This window comes from Tamandua tetradactyla, chromosome 1 (assembly GCF_023851605.1).
Source record: "Tamandua tetradactyla isolate mTamTet1 chromosome 1, mTamTet1.pri, whole genome shotgun sequence".
Taxonomy (NCBI): Eukaryota; Metazoa; Chordata; class Mammalia; order Pilosa; family Myrmecophagidae; genus Tamandua; species Tamandua tetradactyla.
In genome coordinates this window covers 43,066,543-43,088,446 of record NC_135327.1, presented here as the reverse complement: position 1 = coordinate 43,088,446, position 21,904 = coordinate 43,066,543, and the positions used below count along the sequence as shown (strand labels likewise).

At 37.4% G+C, this 21,904-nt stretch overlaps 1 protein-coding gene across 1 annotated transcript in view; it reads left to right on the top strand.

Moving 5' to 3' along the window:
* DSTN (destrin, actin depolymerizing factor) overlaps positions 1 to 21,274 on the top strand; it is a 56,258-nt gene extending 34,984 nt beyond the window's left edge. Inside the window, exons 2-4 of the mRNA XM_077115033.1 lie at positions 14,996 to 15,303; positions 18,679 to 18,755; positions 20,974 to 21,274. Of these exons, the coding sequence (XP_076971148.1) occupies positions 14,996 to 15,303; positions 18,679 to 18,755; positions 20,974 to 21,083 (495 nt within the window). The 3' untranslated portion in view covers positions 21,084 to 21,274. The remainder of the gene's footprint in view (positions 1 to 14,995; positions 15,304 to 18,678; positions 18,756 to 20,973) is intronic.
* The last annotated feature ends 630 nt before the right edge of the window (positions 21,275 to 21,904 follow it).

The window sequence follows — 21,904 nt, the reverse complement described above, 5'->3', positions numbered from 1 at the left end:
CTAGGGGGTGATTTGAGATCTTGAGAGGAGAAGAAAAGGAGTAGATTTGCAATACATATTTAAGGAGGAATTGGTAGGACCATGTAACAGGTAGATTGGTTGACTAATAGCATCAAATCTGTTTCCTCACCTAGGTTCATTGACTTGCTAGCTGACCATCCAGAGAAAACTGTGTCAGATTGTCAGACTAAGAGAGATTTTTTACCGTTAGCTTATTATTTGTTCAACTCAGTCTTTCCCAAAGTAGTGTTTTTATAGTTACTGCTGAAATAAAGATTAGAAGTAATGTATAGTTATTTTTTCCATTTTTAAAAATTTAGGATAATTTACACCAAGTGAATTGATTTTTTTAAAAATGTAAGTTCTGCAAGTTTGGACAAATGTATATAATTGTGTAATCATTATCAGAGTTAAGATATAGAACAGTTTCTTCACTTCCCAGATTCTCCCGTGTCAATTGCTTCTCCCACCCCTAAACCCTGACAACCACCTGTTTTTTGTCCCTGTAGTTTCACCTTTGCAAGAATATTTAAATAGAATCATACAGCCATACACTTTGAGTCTGGCTTCTTTTTCACTTAGCATAATGCATTTGTGTATCAGCTCTTTCTTACTTTTTTATTGCTGAGTAGTATTCCATTTCCTATATGAGGGATGTGTTGTTTCTTGTCTTAGTGAAGGATGAGGCAGAAATTGTAAAGTTTTTTTTTCGTAGATAAATCCTTGAAATAGCCACTCTCCACCTTGTATAGAACTAATAAATCTTATTATTAAAAAGTGCCTTTTTGGTTTTTTAATTGTGGAATCAAACTACTATTTTACAAAAGGCCATGGTTTGTAGATATTTTGAAATGTGTCTCCGTTTTATGGGATATTGATTTCTTTAAGATAGTACTCTTTTGCATTTTAGATTAATGTGTAAATAATGTCTCTTATGGAGCAGTTATCCTGAAATTAAGTGATACATATTGGACATTTTAAAAATTAAAAAGTACACATCCATGACTTAGAATAAATAATAATTTTTGAACTTTTATTGATTGAGTAAACATTTATTAAGCAGCTTCACAATTCTGGATTAGGTGGGGCATTGTGTATGTGTGTTGGACAGAGGGGATTAATAAATTGAGTTAGTTCATGCTCTTAAGTAACACCCTCTCAGGAGGGATCAGACAACCAATAGACAATTAACAGAATTAGATAATATTGTGACAAATAATTATGTTCTGTATCAGTACAAGAAAGATCACAAGGCTTAGATTAAGGAGTGGTGGTGTTTGGGGAAGTAAAGATTGCCTTTTTAGAGGAGGTGATATCTGAACTGAACCTTGAAGGACTGAACCAAGTGAATAGCCCAGAAGGTAAAGCATCACAAGAGAGCATGGCATATTCAGGGAATTGCAAGGAAATTGGGTACTCTGGAATTATAGGAGAAGTGTCAGTGTCAGGCAGAAATGGGAAAGGAAGCTGGGGAGGTAGAGCATAAAGGGCTTGTGTGCTTAATACCCCTAAGTCCTGTGCCCCACCCCCAGCCACAGCCCAGACTGTTTTTCTGTTTAGTCTCTACTTTGAAGGAGAGGGGGCAGGCAAGAGAATATTCTTTCCTCCCACTTTGAGACTTATAAATCTCCTTTTTGTTCCTACTGCCCTTATCCTCCCTTTCTGATTTCCTTACTCCCAATTGGTGTAGGAAACCTATTAACAAACCTTGTTAGGATTATTTATAAATAAGATTGCATACAATCTGAGTGAGATGGGTTATTTTTAGCAAGTGGGCTTTCTTATAGCTGATCTTCTTTTATGGTTACATATCTGTCTTGTTTTAAGGGTCTTTTTGTATGGGATGTATGGGGAGAGGGTGGTAGTCTACGGAGTTTAAGTTATTGAATATATGCATTTTTTCCCGATGAGATAAGGTTTAATCATAGAGGTGTTTTGTCAGAATTCCTTGTACATTAATATATAGCTAGTAGAATTATTTGGTCAGCATAAGCGATCTCAAGGGCGTTGTCTATACTTTGCTAAGGGGTGAATGAAGGATTTCTGTACTTTGGGGATGTTGCACATTTAACAGCTTCCTCACCTTGGTTTTCTGGAATGAGCCAGTATCTTAAGGCAAAGATTTAACTTGGAACATTTTCTGGATCACTGATAGCCTATGTGGCAACTTTGTAAATTAGAAAATGTGCTCCCTCTGGGTGATGCAGCCTCAGGAGGCAAGCATATGGTGCCCCACTGAACAGTTCCCTGCAGGTGCATGTCTAACAGAGCATGAACTTGAATTAGCTGTCTTGGCCCCCTCTTGGCCCTCAAGCAAGGTACAATCTGTAAAAAAACTGCCTAGTGCAGCTTTGGATATTTTGAATGTATCAAGGGATTTGTGGATTTGTTGTGTGTTTGCTTGCCTAATACATACAAGGAATGTGCAAATTTTAGGACGAAAGCTATAATATCTTCCTATAAGCTCCAATTTTCATCATTGTTGATTTTGATTTAGTGCTATAGATGATAGTGATGCCTACGAAGAAGGCACTATAGTGATAAGAGGTAGTGTAATTGAATCTTACTGTCTTAAAGAGGACTGTTATTCTTCTTTTTGCTTTTGCATGTGTTTGCTGTTTAACAACCTAGTGGTCCCGGAAAGAAAGAAGAGCTAGAGATCAAATGTCAATTTTGCCTTTTATTTGCAGTTATCAGAGACCATGTCAAATGTCAGTATTTCTATTATCCATAACATTCTATTACCCAAAGACCTCAATAAGAATGGCCACATTGATAACTGGAAGGAGCTGAAGAAGCATTTATAAATTTTCTGGTTAATATAACAGCCTACATGTACGGAATGATGCTATTGCCAGGCACTGTATTTAGGTGCTTTACATATGTTGTCTTGTCAATAATACTAGGAGTTAGGATTATCATAATCTCCACTTTACAGATGGTAAAACTGAAGTTTAGAGAAGTTAGCTAACTTGCTCAAGTTAAAAGATTTGAATGTTTGGTTTTAACCCTATGGTATGTATGTTTTCTCCTCTGGTTAAAAAGGTTTTCTAAGGTTAAATGTTTCAAATTCTGATTATGAAAAGAACACACAAGTTGATTTGTTGTTTTTTTTTTTTTAACTTTTTAAATTTGTGTAATAGAATATATTTACAAAGCAAAGAAAGAAAAAAGCAATAGTTTTCAAAGCATTCTTCCAGTAGTTATAGGACAGATCCCAGAGTTTGCCGTGGGCTATCATAGTATCATCTCAGGTTTTTCCTTCTAGCTACTGCTCCAGAATATAGGAAGCTAGAAGGAATATTTTTTTTTTATCATCACAATCGACTTTTTTTCTTTTTTGTGAAAAATAACATATAAGCAAGAAAGCAATAAATTTCAAAGCACAGCACAACAATTAGTTGTAGAACAGATTTCAGAGTTTGATATGGGTTACAATTCTACAATTTTAGATTTTTACTTTTAGCTGTTCTAAGATACCAGAGACTAAAAGAAATATCAATTTAATGATTCAGCAATCATATTCATTTGTTAAACCCTACCTTCTCTGTATAACTCCACCATCACCTTTGATCTTTCTATCCCACTCTTTAGGGGTATTTAGGCTATGGCCATTCTAACTTTTTCATGTTGGAAGAAGTTGTCAGAAGTATGGGGTAGGGAGATGGAACTATCTGATGTCCTGGAGAGGCTGGATGGGCCCTCTAGGTTTCAGGACTTATATGATCCGGAGACCCATCTGGAGGTTGTAGGTTTCTGCAAAGTTACCCTAGTGCATGGAACCTTTGTAGAATCTTATATATACAAGTTCTTTCTTTTTTTTTTTTTCTATGTTCTATGGCAGGGTCACATTTCATTCTTTTTTCCATTTGACTATCCCATTATTGCAGCACCATTTGTTGAATTTTCTCATTCGTTTGTTTTTGTTGGTTTCTTGGTTTGTTTGGGAAGTACATGGGCCAGAAATCGAACCCAGGACTCCCACATGGCAGGCGAGAATTCTACTGAACTATGCTTGTACCCCTATACAAGTTCTTTTTTAAATCAGAATTTAAAAAATTTCATATCTGATTTTTTTTCAATTTGTTTTAAAAAATGTATTCCTGATTGTAAGATTCATCTGGAATAATTCTGTGTGTGTAATGCATAAAATGAAATTGTCTTTATTGCTTTTACATATATCTTGTATTTTAAATTCATTATTTCAGTTCTTCCTCACTATGAAGGAATTAAAAAATTATTTTGTTGTGCCATTTCTAAGAATTAAAATTTTTGCTTAAAGTCAAGTCCTGTCTGAAACTTTGACTACTCTTACTTTTGATTGCTTTGACTCTTCCATAGCACTCAGAATATGTATTTTAAAAATACATATTTTAATTTGTATATTGAATTTCCCCCGAAGATTGGTTCCTTGCCCCCAGGAATACTCAGCCATAATTATTCTAGTAACTATAGTTGAATTCCTCACTCTTGGGGACATTTCTGTCATTGTATATGATAATAACTGAGGTTCCTGGTGATGCCGAGGCATCACTAAAACTGAAAAATAGACATGCCTTGTTTTCTTATGTACACAGAAATTCACTGATATTAATTACCAACCTCTTCATCCAGCTCTTCCCTGAATGCTGCAAGGGTTCTCCTAGCTCTGGCGTTCCAAAACAGTTGGCTCAGATAGTTCCTGCTAGTGTAATAGTTATTTTGTTGGAGGAACTGATTTGATTCCTGCAGCTTCCTGCTTCACTGTCTTCCCACAGTCCTCTCTCCATTGAAGTGTTGTAAGCATGGTGATTGGATTCATATTTCACATCTCTCTGTGTGAGAATGAATTGGAACGTGGAGGAGATTGGTAGTGAGCATGGGAAGTTTGTTGTATTAGAACAACTGTGGTAACAAATTGAACACCAAATTTCATTGGTTTAGCACAGTAAAGATTTACTTCTGTCATGCACAGGCTGGTGAGGTTGACCATCCCTTTTCCATCCTGTAATGTATCTCCCAAGAGTCATTTTGGCCAGGCAGGATAAGACTTAAAGATTACTTTTAAATGGCCAGGGCTGAAAGTGCTTTATATCGTTTGTGCCCACATCTCACCAACCAGAACTCAGTCACATGGTCCCATCTGTACTTGCAAGGAAGTCTGGGGAGTATAGGACTTAACATGGAAAGGCTGGGAGCTCAGGAAAGCAGAAGCCTGGACAAGTCTCTCACAGTTTGGATTAGATGATTGAAGTCCCAAGCTTGATAGAACCTCTAGGGGCAATACAGTATCCTTTCTCTCTACTTGTACTGCCATCTGCGTCCACTTTCTCCACTTCTGCTCTAGATTATTGGAAGATTACTGCGGTCTGTGCCACATTGCTCTACTTCCACCTTCTCTGACCTCAGCTGGATGTTTAGAGGTCCTCAGAGCCTCCTGCTTGTCGTTAGGTGGTTCCCTTTGGAACTCCATATTAGCTGTTCTAAATCTTAGTATACCCTTAAACCCCTGCTCTTTGTTTTTACTTCGGAGAGAACAGTAGAGCCTTTCAAACACAATTTTGGTAGTATTTCCCTTCTCCATCGTCCCTGTTTTAGACAAAAAAAAAAAGCATATTTATGTATCTGTTTTGATATACATTTCGATACCCCTCCATCTGTGCCTAGGCTTTCATCAGTCTTTCTTGAGTTCTTACTCTTAATTAAAAGTATGTTCCATGCCAAATTGCCTGAGTTCAAATCCCAGCCCTACTATCAGTTCCTATCTTTGTACCCCTAGGTAAGTTATTTAATCTTCGTATGACTCTTTCTCCCATCTGTGAGGTAAAAATAATAATAGTAGCTACCTCATAAAGTTGTGATTTAGAACAGTGTCTGGAAATAAAAAGTACTCAGTATTTGCTTTTTTTTTTAAGTGTTTTGCCTCTTTGTCTTGTTCCTTGAAGCTCTTAAGCTTTTAGTATGATCAGGTCTCCCCAGTCATAAGACAAGTACCATAAAGTTGACACCCCATCTTCCCTTTTCCCTTTGCTATTAACTATACAAAGGTAGTCTGTGTTTCTGCTTTTGCCTCGTCAGTTCCCTGTGTATCCTCCATCCATTCCATCAGCCTACGTCCACTATGCTAAGCCTCAGTAATCTGTTTTTATTTTTCTCAAACTGCTGTTTTTGGTATTTAAGACCTCCCTTTTCAGAATACTCTCACTTGGCTTCTAGAGTGTTATTTTCTTCTTTCTTAACCTTTTTTTATAGTTCCTACTTTTCTTTTCCTTGACAGTTTTCTTGCCACCTAGTGTAGGTGCCCCTGTGACACAGATGAATGAAATGTTTCAATTGGCTGTAATCCCATATATCTACTAGGTGCAGTTTTCCTGTTAGATCCGTGCCCATATTCCCAGTTTGTGACTGGGCATCTTCACCTAAATGTCTTGCACATTCTTCAAAATTAAAATGTCAAACATTGCCAGCCCCCACCCACCCCTGCCTTCTCTTTAAGCATCATAGTCTTTCTAGTTACCAGTCTAAGGACTCCTGGGTCATCTTTGATGCTATTCCTTCATTTTTCATTCAGCTGTATTGATTCTACTTTTTGTTTATTTTCAATGCCATTGCTATAATTTGGAGCTTGCATCTGTGGATATTTACAAATGTTGTAAAATTAGTTTTTCTCCTTTATAGTCTTCTGTGCTGATTTCCTCAACCAGAAATATCTGTAATATTCCCCTCATCAGAAACCTCCACTGAATCTCATTTCTGATAGAAAAAAAGCCCAGACTTCTTAGTGAGGTTTTTAAGGGTCCTGTAATAACGGAACAATTCTGGCTGAAGCTTAGATGCAGAATACATCATATATGGACTGTGTAATGTAATCTTTTAAAATTGTATGAAAAGCACATGTGCTTGAGTAAAAAGCACCATGGAAATGTAGGAAGTTAAAAAAAATACAAAATAAATCTGAGATGTGAAACAAAAAGATTCCATTTTGTGAATCAAAATAAAAAGTTACTTTGCTTTCTGAAAAAGTGTTATTTCAATATATTAGGAAGTCTTTTGATGAGAAATACAAGGCAAGACTTTTCTGCAACTACTCAAATTTGGCCTATTTAGAGGTCTTTTAATGAGTGAACTGATTAAATAGCCCAATCACCTTGGTATTAGGTAGATGCTAGGATCCTAGTGTCTTTTCCTCCCAGAATTCTTTTTTTTTTTTTTTGGTAAATATCTTGATTGTGAAATCTTGACACACATACAGTCCATATATGATGTATAATCAGTGGCTCACAATATCATCACATAGTTGTATTATTCATCACCATGATCATTTTTGGACATTTTCATCACTACAGAAAAATAAAAAAGAAAAAACTCACACATGCCATACCTCTTTATCGACCCAATTTTTTTTTACCCATTATCTTCCCCTATTATTTATTCATTTAATCCTTTTTTTTATTCATCTGTCCATACCTTGGATAAAAGAAGCGTCAGACACAAGGTTTTCACAACCACACAGTCACATTGTAAAACCTATATCATTAAACAGTGGTCTTTAAGAATCAAGCTACTAGAACGCAGCTCAGCAGTTTCAGGTACTTCCCTCTAATACACCATAAACTAAAATGGGATATCTATATAACGTGTAAAAATAACCTCCAGGATAACCTCTTGACTCTTTGAAGTTTCTCAGCCACTGAAACTTTATTGTCACATTTCTCCTTTTGGTCAAGAAGGCTTCCTCAGTCCCATGATGCTGGATTCTGGCTTATCCCCAGGAGTCAGGGCCCACGTTGCCAAGGAGATTTACATCCCTTGGAGTCTTGTCCAGCATAGCAGGGGGAGGGCAGTGAATTCATCTGCCAAATTAGCTTAGAGAGAGAGGACACATCTGAGCAACAAAAGAGGTTCTCTGAGGGTGACTTTTAGGTAACCATAAGGAGGCCTAGCAGAAATAACACTTCATATGGCAACCCCCAAGATCAAGGGTTCAGCTCAGCCTATTGAATTGGTTGTCCCCACTGTTTGTAAGAATATCAGGAATTCCCCAAATGGAAAAGTTGAATATTTCTCCCTTTTTCCCCAGTCCTCTAAGGAGACTTTGCAAATACTTTTTTATTCATTGCCCAAATTACTCTCCCCCCAGAATTCTTACATGCATTTTAAAAATAACAGCTTTGAGATGGTGTGATTCACATACTGGAAAGTTAATCCTTTTAAAGTTACAATTCACTGGTTTTTAGTGTATTCACAGAGTTGTTCATTTATTGCCACTATCAAATTCCAAAACATTTGCATCACTCCAGTAGGTGTGTGGGGAGCTTTTCCTATTAGCATTCACTCCTCATTACCCTCTCTGCGCAGCCCCTAGCAATCACTAGTCTACTTTCTGTCTCTGGTTTTTGCCTGTTTTGAACATTTCATGTAAATAAGAATCATACAATATGTGAACTTTTATGTTAGGCTTTTTCCCCATAGCAGAGTATTTTCAAGATTTATCCCATTTGTAGCATGTATCAATACTTCACTTTTTTTTATGGCCAAGTAATATTCCATTGTATGTATACAGTTTCGTTTCCTCATTCATCTGTTGATGGATATTTGTTTCTTTCTTTTGGCAGTTTGAATAATGCTGCTATGAACATTGGTATACAAATATTTGAGTCCTTTCAATTCTTGGAGGTATATACTTAAGAATGGGATTGCAGTAATTGTCATCCTAGTGAGTGTGAAGTGGTGTCTTGTGGGTCCCTCCCCTTAGGGCATTTTCTTCTTTAGGACAATTTTAAATGTAAAGAAAATTTGAGAAGATATTGCAGAGGTTCCCATATAAACCACACAAGTTTCATCTATTATTAACATCTTATTTTAGTACATACATTGTTACAATTTTAAAGAACAAGTATGGATACATTATCATTAATTATACTTTATTCAGGTTTCCTTACTCTTAACCTAATGTCAAAACCAGACAACTTAGATGAAGTAGACAATTTTCTAGAAACACACAAACCTACGCTGACTCCCATTAAGTAGGCTGCCTTTTCATCCTCTTGACAAAGTCCTTTGGAGTACCAAAGTACTCACTTTTGAGGAGCTCCCATTTATCTGTTTTTGCTTGTGTTTTGGGTATAAGGTCTAAAAAAACCACCTCCGACCACAAAATGTTTTTTTTTTTTTTTTAATATTTTGAGAAATCTTTACATACGTACAGTCCATACAAGGTATACAATTGATGGCTCACAGTATCATCACATAGTTGAGTATTCATAACATGATCATTTTTAGAACATTTGCATCACTCCAGAAAGAGAAATAAAAAGAAAAAGGAAAAAACTCATACATCCCTTACCCCTTACCCCTCCTTCTCATTGACTACCAATATTTCAGTCTACCCCGTTTTTTACCCTTTATCCCCTCTATTATTTATTTATTTTTCTATCTTTTTTTTTTACTTCTCTGTCCATACCCTGGATAAAGGAGCATCAGACAGAAGAAGGTTTTCACAGTCAGACAGTCACATTGTAAAAGCTGTATCATTATACAGTCATCTTGAAGAAAACATGGCTACTGGAACACAATGCTACAGTTTCAGGTACTTCTCTCTAGCCACTCCAGTCTACCATAAAGTATAATGGGGATATCTGTATAATGCATAAGAATAACCTCCAAGATAACCTCTTGACTCTTTTTGAAATCTCTCAGCCATTGACACTTTTGTCTCATTTCTCTCTTCCCCTTTTGGTTGAGAAAGTTTTCTCAATCCCTTTATGCTCATCCAGGATTTCTGTTCCACATTGCCAGGGAGGTTTATACCCCTGGGAGTCATGTCCCACGTAGAGGAGGAGGAGGGCAGTGAGTTCACTTGCCTTGTTGGCTTAGAGAGAGAGGCCACATCTGAGCATCAAAAGAGATTCTCTGGGGGTAATTTTTAGGTCTAATATTAAGTAGGCTTAGCCTATCCTTTGTAGGGATAAATTTCATAGGGGCAAACCTATGATCAAGGGCTCAGCCTATTGATTTGGTTGTTCCTACTCCTTGTGAAAATATCAGGAATTCTTTTTGGGAGATTTTTGATGACTGATTCAGTTTCTTTACTTGTGATTGGTTTGAGAATGTCTGTTTCTTCTGGGGTCAGGGTGGGTTGTCTGTGTGTTTATAGAAAATTATCCATTTCATCCATGATGTCTAGTTTGTTGGCATACAGTTCATAGTTTCCTCTTAGGATCTTTTTTGTTTCTGTTGGGTCAGTAATATCACCCTTCTCATTTTTTATTTCATTCATTTGCATCTTCTCTCCTTGTTCCCTTCCTAGTCTAGCTATGGGCTTGTCAATTTTGTTGAACTTCTGAAAGAACCAACTTTTGGTTCTTTTGGTTTGAGTTTTTTTTTTTTTTTGCCCCCTCATTAAAATTTTTTTTCTGCTCTAATCTTTCTGCTTGCTTCAGGATTAGCTTGCTTTTCCTTTTCTAGTTCCAGATGTGTTTTTAGGTCTTTAGTTTTTGTTCTTTCTTCCTTTTTTTAAAAAATAACTAATATAAAAATTTTTAACTTTTTAAAATTGTATAATGTAACATGTATACAAAGCAAAGAAAGAGGAAAAAAAACAGTAGTATTCAAAGCAGTCTTCAACAAGTAGTTACAGGACAAATCCCAGACTTTGTCATGAGGTCCGATACCATCATCTCAGATTTTTCCTTCTAGCTGCTCTAGAACATTGGAGGCTAGAAGGAATAAATGTTTTTTTATCATTGCAATCGACTTTTTTTTCTCTTTGTGAAAAATAGCATATACAAAAAAGAAATAAATTTCAAAGCACTGAGCAACAATTAGTTGTAGAACAGATTTCAGAGTTTGGTATCGGTTGTAATTCATTTTCTTCCTTTTTAATGTAGGCATTTAGAGCTATACATTTCCCTCTCAATTCTTCTGCCTTTGCTGTTTCCATAGGTTTTGATATGTTGTGGTCTTGTTTTCATACAGTTACTGATATTTCTTTTTTGACCCACTGATTGTTTAAGAGTGTGTTGTTTAACCTCCATAAATTTGTGTATTTTCCAGGCCTCAGCCTTTTGTTGAATTCCATGTTCATTCCTTTAGATCAGAGAAAGTACCTGGTATAATTTCACTCTTTTTGAATTTATTAAGACCTGTTTTGTGACCCAGCATGTGGTCTATCCTGGTGAATGATCTGTGAGCACTTGAGAAGAGTATATATCCTGCTGTCCTGCTTGCTGTCTTGGGTTTCTATATATCTGATAGGTCTAGTTCATTTATCACATCATTCAAGTTGTCTATTTCCTTATTGATTCTCTGTCTAGATGTTTTATCTGTTGATGTGAGTGGTGTGTTGAAGTCTCCCCCTGTTATTGTAGATATGTCTGTTTCTCCCTTCCGTTTTGCTAGTGTTTGTCTCATGTATGTTGGGTATCCTGGTTGGATACATATATATTTACGGTTTTTATTCTTGGTGGATTTTCTTTTTTATTAATATATAGTGCCCTTCTTTGACTCTTATAACATTTGTATTTAAAATCTATTTTATCTGATATTAGCATAGCTACCCCAGCGTTCTTTGGGGGTATTGTTTGCATGGAATATCTTTTTAGCCTTTTACTTTGAACCTGTTTGTATCCTTGGGTCTGAGATGATTCTCTTGTAGATAGCATGTAGATGGCTCATATATATATATATATATATATATGTATCCTTTCTGCCAGTCTGTGTCTTTAGATTGGGGAGTTAAATGTTCATTGTTATTACTGCAAGGCAGTATTTACTCCAGCCATTTTATGCTTTGGTTTTTATATATCATGTCTTATTTTTGTCTCTCTTTTTGCCCTTTTAATTATCCTTACTGATAATCTTTATTTCTACATTCTACTTCAAGCCTCTCTCTCCTGTCTTTTCTGTCAGCCTGTAGAACTCCCTTTAGTATTTCTTATAGGGAAGGTCTTGTTAACAAGCTCTCATTTTGGAAGGATGATTTCGCCAGACAGAGAGCTCTTGGTTGGCGATTTTTTCTTTCAGTTTCTTGAGTATATCATACCCCTACCTCCTTGCCTCCATGGTTTCTGATGAGAAATTGGTGCTTAGTCTTATTGGGCATTCCTTTTATGTAATGAATCGCTTTTCTCTTGTTGCTTTCAAAATTCTCTATCTTTGGGATTTGACATTTTGATAATTAAGTGTCTTGGAGTATGTTGTGCTTCTTGGGCCTGGATATCAAGGCTTTTCATAAGCGTTGGGAAGTTCTTGGCAGTTATTTCCTCAGATATTCCTGCTGCCCCTTTTCCCTTCTCTGCTTCTTCTGGGACATCCATGACTTGAATGCTTGTGCCCTTCTGTTGTCAGTCAGTTCCCAGAGACCCTGCTCAATTTTTTTCCCATTCTTTTCTGTTTTTTTTCTATTCGAATTTGGTTGCTCTGTCTTCTGGCGTACTCATCCTTTTCTCTGTTCAAATTTGTTGTCATGTGCTTCTAGTGTATTTTTAAATTTCATTTATTGTACTTTCGTTCTTATAAGATCTCTTATTTTTCTTTGCCTACTTTCAGATTCTTCTTTATGCTCATCCAGTGTCTTTTTTAATGTCCTTTATCTCATTAAATTTATTTAGGAGATTTACTTGAATATCTTGTTTCAGATTCTGTATCTCCTCTGGCTTTTTGATTCGCTTCTTTGAGTGGGGCACATCTTCCCATTTCATAATAAGACTTACTATTTTTTGCTGATGTCTGGGTATTCGATTATCTTGATGAATTTACTCTGAAGGTCGGATTCTTTCTTTTGACAAAGCTTTTGTTGTTGATTGGGTTTGTTGTTAATTTGAGGTTTTAGCCCCAACCAGGGCTGGACTAGAGACCCATGAAGGGGACGCAGGATGCACACCAGTTCCACAGAGTCCCAGGGAGGTCAGGAAAAGATGTTTATGCTCCTTGGCCTGCCCAGCGTATTGCCCTCTTCATCCAAAAACCTTTTAGACATCTTCCCAGAGGTGCCCTTTCCTCGCCATTCAACAGATGATCTCATCAGCAACCCATTTCTCAGCCCTCAGAAGGCAAGCTATTTTCACCTGTTTGTACCAGGCAATGACTTGGTCAATGAGTAGGTTGGATTGAAACTGCTGATGGTCCCAGCAGTTCACATTCATGGACCAAAAGCTGTCACAGTGCTTGGTCATGTCCCATCCTGTTCTTGGGAGAGTGGACCTCTGCTGCCCTTTCAATCTGGAGCTGCCTGCCTGCCTGCCAGCCAGCCAAAGACTGGAGAACCAGGCACTCTCTGTCTTGAAAGTGGGGGTGGATGCCAGGAGCTGGGGCTTAGGGTGTTCTGTCTTTTCCCACAGCTTCCTCATCTCATCATCCCACACTTTCCTGGGTGCTGCAAAGCATCCCCCCAGTCTCCAGAGCTCTGGATCCATTGTTGGGAACGGTTTCTCACTGACCCCTAGTTGTTTTTCTGGGAACGAAGCTAGCCTAGCCTCTCCCTAATTAGTCAGGTATATTGGATATTCCTCTCCTTTGTGGTTTAGATTTGCATTTCCCTAATGACTAATGATTTTTAGCATCTTTGCATCTTTTCATGTTGGTCAGTTGAATATCTCCTTTGGAGAAAAGACTGTTCGTATCTTTTGCCCATTTTTACATTGGGTCATTTGTTTCTTTGTTGAGTTTGTATAATTTTTTATATATTCCTGATACAAGTTCCTTATTCTATTGACTTGCAAATATTTCTTCCATTTCTGTGGGTTATCTTTTCATCTTATACATTAAAAAAATTTATTAATAAAACCAATCAACATTCTTTTTTTATCACATAGTTGTATATTCATTGTCATCATTTCTTAGAACATTTGCATCAATCCAGAAAAAGAAATAAAAAGAAAAAATTTCATATGTACCATACTCCTTACCCCCCTCCCTTTCATTGATCACTAGCATTTCAATCTACTAAATTTATTTTAATGTTTGTTCCCCCTATTATTTACTTATTTTTAATCCATATGTTTTACTCGTCTGTCCATACCATAGATAAAAGAAGCATCAGACACAAGGTTTTCACAATCACACTGTGAAAGCTATATCATTATACAATCATCTTCAAGAAACATGGCTACTGGAACACAGCTCCACATTTTCAGGCAATTCCCTCCAGCCTCTCCATTACACCTTAACTAAAAAGGTGATATCTGTGTAATGCATAAGAATAACCTCCAGGATAACCTCTCAACTCTGTTTGGAATCTCTCAGCCATTGATACTTTATTTTGTCTTATTTTTTCTCTTCCCCCCTTTGGTTGAGAAGGTTTTCTCAAACCCTTGATGCTGAGTCTCAGCTCATTCTAGGATTTCTGTCCCATGTTGCTAGGGAGGTTTACACCCCTGGGAGTCATGTCTCACGTAGAGAGGGGGAGGGCAGTGAGTTTACTTGTTGTGTTGGCTGAGGGAGGGAGGCTACATGTAAGTAACAAAAGAGGTTCTCTTGCAGGGTGACTCTTAGACCTAATTTTAAGTAGGCTTAGCTCATCCTTTGCAGGATTAAGTTTAATATGTACAAACCCCAAGATTGAGGGCTCAGCTTATTGTTTTGGTTGTCCCCACTGCTTGTGAGAATATCAAGAATTCATCATGTGGAGAAGTTGAATTTTCCTCCTTTCTCACCATTCCCTCAAGGGGACTTCACAGTTTTTTTTTTCTGAAAGATTTTTACAACATGAAATAAATCCAGCAACATGCGAGGCACTTCTTTCCTGGTTTAGGGTAGGGTAGCAAGAGCTGCTGTAGTCAACTTCATTTGTCCCCACATAACAGTGATGCAATTTTTTAAATATATATCATCTTTTAAAAAATTTGCTATCTGATATTCATACTGTTTTTATAGCTCAGTGTTTCCAGTTTTTTTTTTATTGGATGAATATTCCTTAAATGTTTTAAATGTATGCCCATGTGTAACCAAAAGTTATGTTTTATGTTTGTCATTATAAAAATGACAAAGTTCTTTCTCATTTCTTTTCTCCATTTAGGCCTCAGGAGTACAAGTTGCTGATGAAGTATGTCGCATTTTTTATGACATGAAAGTTCGGAAGTGCTCTACACCGGAAGAAATCAAGAAAAGAAAGAAGGCTGTCATTTTTTGTCTCAGCGCAGACAAAAAGTGCATCATTGTAGAAGAAGGCAAAGAAATCTTGGTTGGAGATATAGGAGTGACCATAACCGATCCTTTCAAGCATTTTGTGGGAATGCTTCCTGAAAAAGATTGTCGCTATGCTTTGTATGATGCAAGCTTCGAAACCAAGGAATCCAGAAAAGAGGAGTTGATGTTTTTTTTGTGGTAAGCATCATAAGAAATACTGGGCCTCTGTAAAACTCAGAGTTAGTCTCTTTATTGTCAGCATTTGCAGAACTCTGGGACCAAAGTAATTTATATTCAGGCTCTTTGCAGTGGTTATTTAATTTTTGTGTACATGGTTTCATAAGGTCTTAGCCATTTGCTGTTTGTGGGGCCGACACTAAATATTAACCACTGTTTATCTACTTGAGAGAACATGGCTTTCAATCATTAATTTTGGAAAAAGTAATGGGAGGAGGTCAAATTTCTTTGCAGCCTCTGAACTTACTACTTGTAAGCTAAAATTTCTCTGAGTTCTTCCTAAAATACTGAGGAGGTTCATTCATCAAAATCCTCCCTCTCCAGTGTGTCATGCTGGGAACCTACATCCCCTTTTTAAACACCCATTCTCTACTTGTGGCTCTATGGTTTGCTACTTTTGAAGAAGTTGGTATTATTGTTGCCTCCAGCTGCATGATCTGTTCTACATCCACTCTGTCCAGTTGAGTAGCCACTAGTCACATGTGTGTGTTTAAATTTAAATTAACCAGTACTAAATTCTGCTTCTCAAGTTCATTAGACATTGCTACATATCATAACTTGCCATTCCTGCCAATCCTAAAAAACACCTAGAGTGTTTTATAAGATTCTGCAAAGGTTCCATGCACTGGGGTAACTTTCCAGAAAGCTATAACCTCCAGATGGGTCACTAGACCAGATAAGTCCTGAAATGCAGAGGGGCCAACCTCTCCAGAACATGGTGTTTGGCATACCTTCATAAAAAGCAATATCTAGCTGAAGCTTGCATAAGAGTAGTCTCCAGAGTAGCCTTTCAACTCTATTTGAACACTCTCAGCCACTGATACATTATTTGTTACAATTATTTCCCCCTTTTGGCTAGGCTCATCCCTGGGAGTCATAACCCATGTTGCCAGGGAAACTTTCACCCATGACCCATATAGCGGGTAGGGTAATGATTTCACTTGCAGAGTTGGGCTTAGAGAGAGAGGCCACATCTGAGCAACAGAAGAGGCCCTCTGGAATTAACTCTTAGGTATAACTACAGGTATGTTTAGCTTCTCCACTATATAAATAAGCTTCACAAGAGCGAGCTTCAAGATCAAGGGTTGGCCTATTGACTTGAGAGTTGCTAATGTTTGAGACAGTATCAGGGGTTTCCCCAGTGGTAAAATGTAAGAGTTTCATATTTTTTCTCCCATCCCTCAAGGGACTTTGCCAATACTTTTTCATTATCTCCTTAGCATACTCTGGGATGCATCCAGGCATTACATTAAACTATACAGAATTACAAGCCCTCATTCCTGTTCCAGGCTCCCTGTGTTTTGGTGGTTTAAATGATCTGTCCAGACTGGCTGAGTTAGATTATGTGCTACAGAAAATTTAGGTTTTGGACAAAATAAACCTCTCTTCCTTTTGGTCTCATAGAGTAGGTGAACTTCTAAAATGCAAGCAGTGTCCTCCTTACCCTCCCTGTGTTTTGATTTACTTTAGTCCTGACCAGATTGGCTTTGTGGTTATCCTAATTGAAGCCTGATCTCTTTTTCAGTTTCTTTAACAGTTGTTGTATGTGGCAGTGCAGACCTTCAGAACTGCAGAAGTCCTACTCTGAGCCTTAGGTGACATACAGGTACCCAAAGTTCTAGGGAAATACCAGGTTATATATATATAGCACAGCCTCTCAAAATCTAGAAATAACAGTTACACCTCCAGACTAAATGTGACTGCTATAAGAGCTTACAATCTAGGCCCCATTTTTGTTATAAATATTTTCTAGATGAGACCAATGTTTGCTCTTTTGTGTCTGGCTTATTTTGCATCACATAATGTCCCAGGGTTCATTCTTCACATTGATGACTATTCCTTTCTGTAGCAGCATAATATTTGATCATATATACTCCTTCTTAACATTTGGAAAATAAAAGAAAGTTGTTAAGTTAGTGCAGTGGTTTATTTTGCACTATCTTTTTTTTTTTTGAAGGGGAAAAGGTGAATAAAAACTGATGTGAGTATTCCATACCAAGCTCTGTCCAGGGCCCAGAAGCTTTTTTAAAATCTGGTTAGAGTGAATTCAGAACGGGGATTGCTTTTTCATGACTCTGACCTATTTGTGTAAGAAAAGTACTTTGAGTTCACAGCATCTGCCAGATCAGATGTTGTTAGGGTTTTAACTCCCTTCCTTGAGCCATTGGGAGGAACAAACATCTGAGAGACAGACAGACTGCCCTTTTTCAGGGTCCCATGCATAAAATCTCTGCCCATTTGGGTAGGGGATAAACACAAGTGAGGTCCACGCCTGAGCCCACGATTTTAATGATTGTTGAATGTCCGTTATAATGGACTCATTAAATGCTTAAAAGTATTTCGCTATCTACCATATTCTCATTGATATTTTGGTAGTATGGACTGGAGGTAGGCTTGGAGGTATAGTGGAAAATTAGGTATACAGAGTAGAATGAAACTTTTCTTTCCATTGTTAATATTTCTGGTATTTTTCAATATTGCTGGTAAAGAAAATGGTGAGGCATAAACTGCTTCCTTCCAATGTTCATTCAAGAAGAAGTCATTTAAAATGCTGTAAATAGAGGATTATAATAATAGTGACAAGTTAAGACATATTGCCATTTAGTCTTAAAAAGGAAATTCTTGTGAAAGCTGTATTGAGAATCATTGTGGGTGTGGATTATAATACTTTTTTTAAGAGAGTAATTAATTGAAACTCTTATTTTGACTCATTTAAGTGGTTGTACATGTTATGTTAGACTAAGATGGAAAACAAATACTCATTTGGTCAGATTTTGCTACTGGAATAAATAAAAGAAGGGATTGTGGAGGGCATGTAAGGGGACTTTTACTCTATTTGTAATATATAAGTTTAAAAAAAGAAAACTACCTGGAGTAAAAACGCTAAAACACTTGCAACTTTTAATTCTGGATGCCAAATACTTGACTTCTAGATTATTCTCTAGGTGTTTCTGTATTTGAAACTTTTTTCTGATTAGAAAAAACGTCAAAAACTTTTTAAAGTATGACTTTTATTAGGGTGATCTAAAGGCTTTGTTAATAGGAAAAAATTTTTTATTTTAGAGAAAAAGAATCAGGTGATATTGATTCTTTCACTACAGCCACATTAATCTATTTTTAACCAGTGATTCTGTACTTTTTTTCACCCTGGTCAAACTGTGAGATTCTGTACATACCCTTCCATAGCAGTTATTCCCTAAGGAGGTAGGGAAATAGAAAAAGTTTCTTAGAAGATTCAGGGGACCCTCCCCCATCACTGATACAATGCCTAACAGGGCATTTTAAATTGTACTTCTTTTAAACCAGTTTTTCCATTTTGGGCACTTCTCTTTCCAGGGCACCAGAATTAGCACCTCTGAAAAGTAAAATGATCTACGCAAGCTCCAAGGATGCAATCAAAAAGAAATTTCCAGGTATGATGTAGATTTATCTCCAGATATTTAGGGGTATGGGGAGGATCCTGGAATGGGGACTATAACTTTTCTAAGAAGCATGTTGTTTGGGGAGTCTTGGGCACAAAGAAGAAAGTGCTGCCTCTTTAAAGAGAGAAAACGGAAGCTTGAACCCAGGTTTCAGTGTGCCTTCCACCTGGTGCTGGCTGCTCTGGGTCTGGACACATATGTAATAGTAACCTGACCCCTGAACATTGTGTTAGAATCACCTGGTCAGGCTGCTTTTCACCTGTTTTTCTCACCTTGTCTCTGGCAAGGAATTGGCTTGTGTTGGTGATGCCTAATAAATTTGCTGTTGCCTTTGAATGTAGTTGATAGAATGAGGTCTCAAAAAAGGAAATGTTCGGGCAGGCCTGGTGGCTCAGCAGGCAAGAATGCTTGCCTGCCATGCCAGAGGACCCAGGTTCGATTCCCGGTGCCTGCCCATGTAAAAAAAAAAAAAAAAAAAAAAAGAAATGTTCATAAATGGGGAGGGAGAGAGTATCCCTGACTTTACTCTAAATTGGAATGTGATTTTAAGTAATTGATTTATCTGTGTTCCAAGTAAGCTGTGCTCAGTCTTTGAGGTGGCCAGTTATATTTTATTGGTTCCTGGGTAATTGGGATCCTGATGTGATGGCCTGGCCATGCGTATTAGCTCCAGCCAGGAGGAAGTGTTGATAGGATGTAAGGAGCCCGGGACAGGTGCCTGAAGATCTGGGTTGAGGCTAAACTTATGTCTAGCTGCTGTGTGAACTAGGCCAAAGTGCTGTACCTTCCTGGGCTAGGATTCTCTCAGCTGTAGAATGAGAGGCTTGGTCTGGATCTTGTGTGTGCTTAGTCTGCCGAGGTTGCCCACCATCTTCCTGCTAGGCCAACTCCAACTGGTTGAGTGAGCCTGGGTCACAAGGGTTGCACCCACATGTACTTTTTGTGCTGTTTTATTTGACTGATTTTTATATTCTCGTAGCAGAACAGATTTGCCCTAGCTTGTTTTACTCAGTGGGTTAAAAAAAAAAAAAAAGTATCCTCATTTCCCTTCCTGAACCATGGTTCAGTGCTTTGCAAGTACTATATGCATTTGATTTGACATTGTGGCAGCCCCAGAAGGTGTTCACTGGTCTGGTGACTGATGTTTTAAAATGATTTTTTTGGCTTCAGTGCTTCCAAAATGCAAGCGAAGAGGATTCAGAATCAGCTCATCTTTATTCCTATTCTGCCTTTCAGAAAAGGAGAATTGCTATATAGAGTTGATTTGGTGATATAAAAAGATGGTTGCCTTGCCATCTTTACTTACTGAAATCATCACAGGTTTGCTGAAATCATTCATAAGTAGCCTGAAAGCTGACCTTGCATGTTTTCAGTGGCTTCAGAAATGGCCTTGAAATTATGGATAATTAGAAACAATGCTGTTTAAAAAAGATAGCAGCTGTGTTCAGAGAAGCTACGTATATACTTCCATAATTGAGCTCATTCTGCAGTGTGGCAATGTAACTTTTCTGAGAAAGCAGTGGGTAACACATTTTACATAGTTGTCATTGTAATAGATTAAATGTATAATGTAATTCCACTGAAGAGAGCTAGCTGGTTTTTATAACAAAAGTGATGCTGTTTGTAAATAGTCATACTGTTCAGTAGTCGACTTACAGCAAGTACAAACACTTAATTCATATTTAAAAAAAAAAAAGGAAAAAACGATTACCAGAACTGCTCTTTTACTTTTTATTGAAGTACAGTGTACATACAGAAAGATGTACATCATAAATTACTGAAGAGCTTGATGAATTTTCACAAACTAAACATAACTTTTGTTTCTTGAGCTAATGGCCACACCCCCAGAAGCCTTGCCTGTGCCCCCTGCCAATCAAAACACTCCTCCTCCACCTTCCTTCACATGGGTAACTATTGCCCTGCCTTCCAACAGCATTTGTTGATTTTATGTTATACAAATGGAATCAGAAAGGATGTACACTTTTCTATTTAGCTACTTTTTGTCAACATGTTTGTCAGGTCATCCATTTTGATGCATGTAGTTGTGGATTTGTGGATTATTTTCATTAATGGCTAGTATTCCATTGTTTGTTTATTCTACAGTTCATCTATCCATATTAGAACTGGTCTTTCAAAACAGTTGGATAGCTTAGAGAAATAGATAGCTTCTGCCATAATTCTAAATAGAATTGTTGTTTTTCCTCCCTAGGCATAAAACACGAGTGTCAAGCAAATGGGCCAGAAGACCTCAATCGGGCTTGTATTGCTGAAAAGCTAGGTGGATCCTTAATTGTAGCTTTTGAAGGATGCCCTGTGTAGGATCATCATTCAGTGCCACAAATCAAAAGCTTCCGTGTTTAATGTTATCCTCTTGCTATATAAGTAAAGCAAATAAATATTTAGGCCAGGGTCTCACTGAAGGGGGAGCTGTCTTGTCATCTTCTAAAGCAAACTAAATATTTTATAAACATGTGCAAATGGCCCTAAATAAATCTAAACTCTAAAGTACAGTATCTGTGTGAAATTAAATTCTTACTTGGCCAAATGCCTGTTTTGGTGAGTTGGCTTGCAAAGAGTATGGTTAAGCTTAGGATTTTTATGGTTGCAGTTCATGAAACAGTACAAGGCTGTATGAAGAGAATTATTCTGTCTTTAACTGTGGCAGTTCCTTTGTCTGTTTGCCTTGGAGAATTGGTCATAATCTGGTTATAATCTTGGCCCAACTTCTTTATTTTTCCTTGAGCTTAAGTAATAAAAAAGAATTTTCCTCACCACATATAATAATACTAATACACTAACGACAGTAAGATTGAGTCAGGCAGTTTTCACTTCTACCCAGTGGAGACTGCCTCAGAATTGCCTACACTCACAGTAAACACTGATCTTGCCGAGCACTGTTTTGAGCACTTGTGGGAATCCAGGAAGAAGCATTTCCTGTGTCTGAGCTCCCTACGCACCAGCCAGGAGACTAATAGCATGACCTTGCATCTTAGAAATCATGGTGTGTCTTCAGGACAGTGTGTAGTATTTGGAACAGCTAGATCTCCTTATAACGCAAGTTAGGGCTCCAATGTCATATACTTGATTAATGTGAACAGCATGTGGGCAGGCCAGGACATCTGTGAGTGCGTTAACTGCAT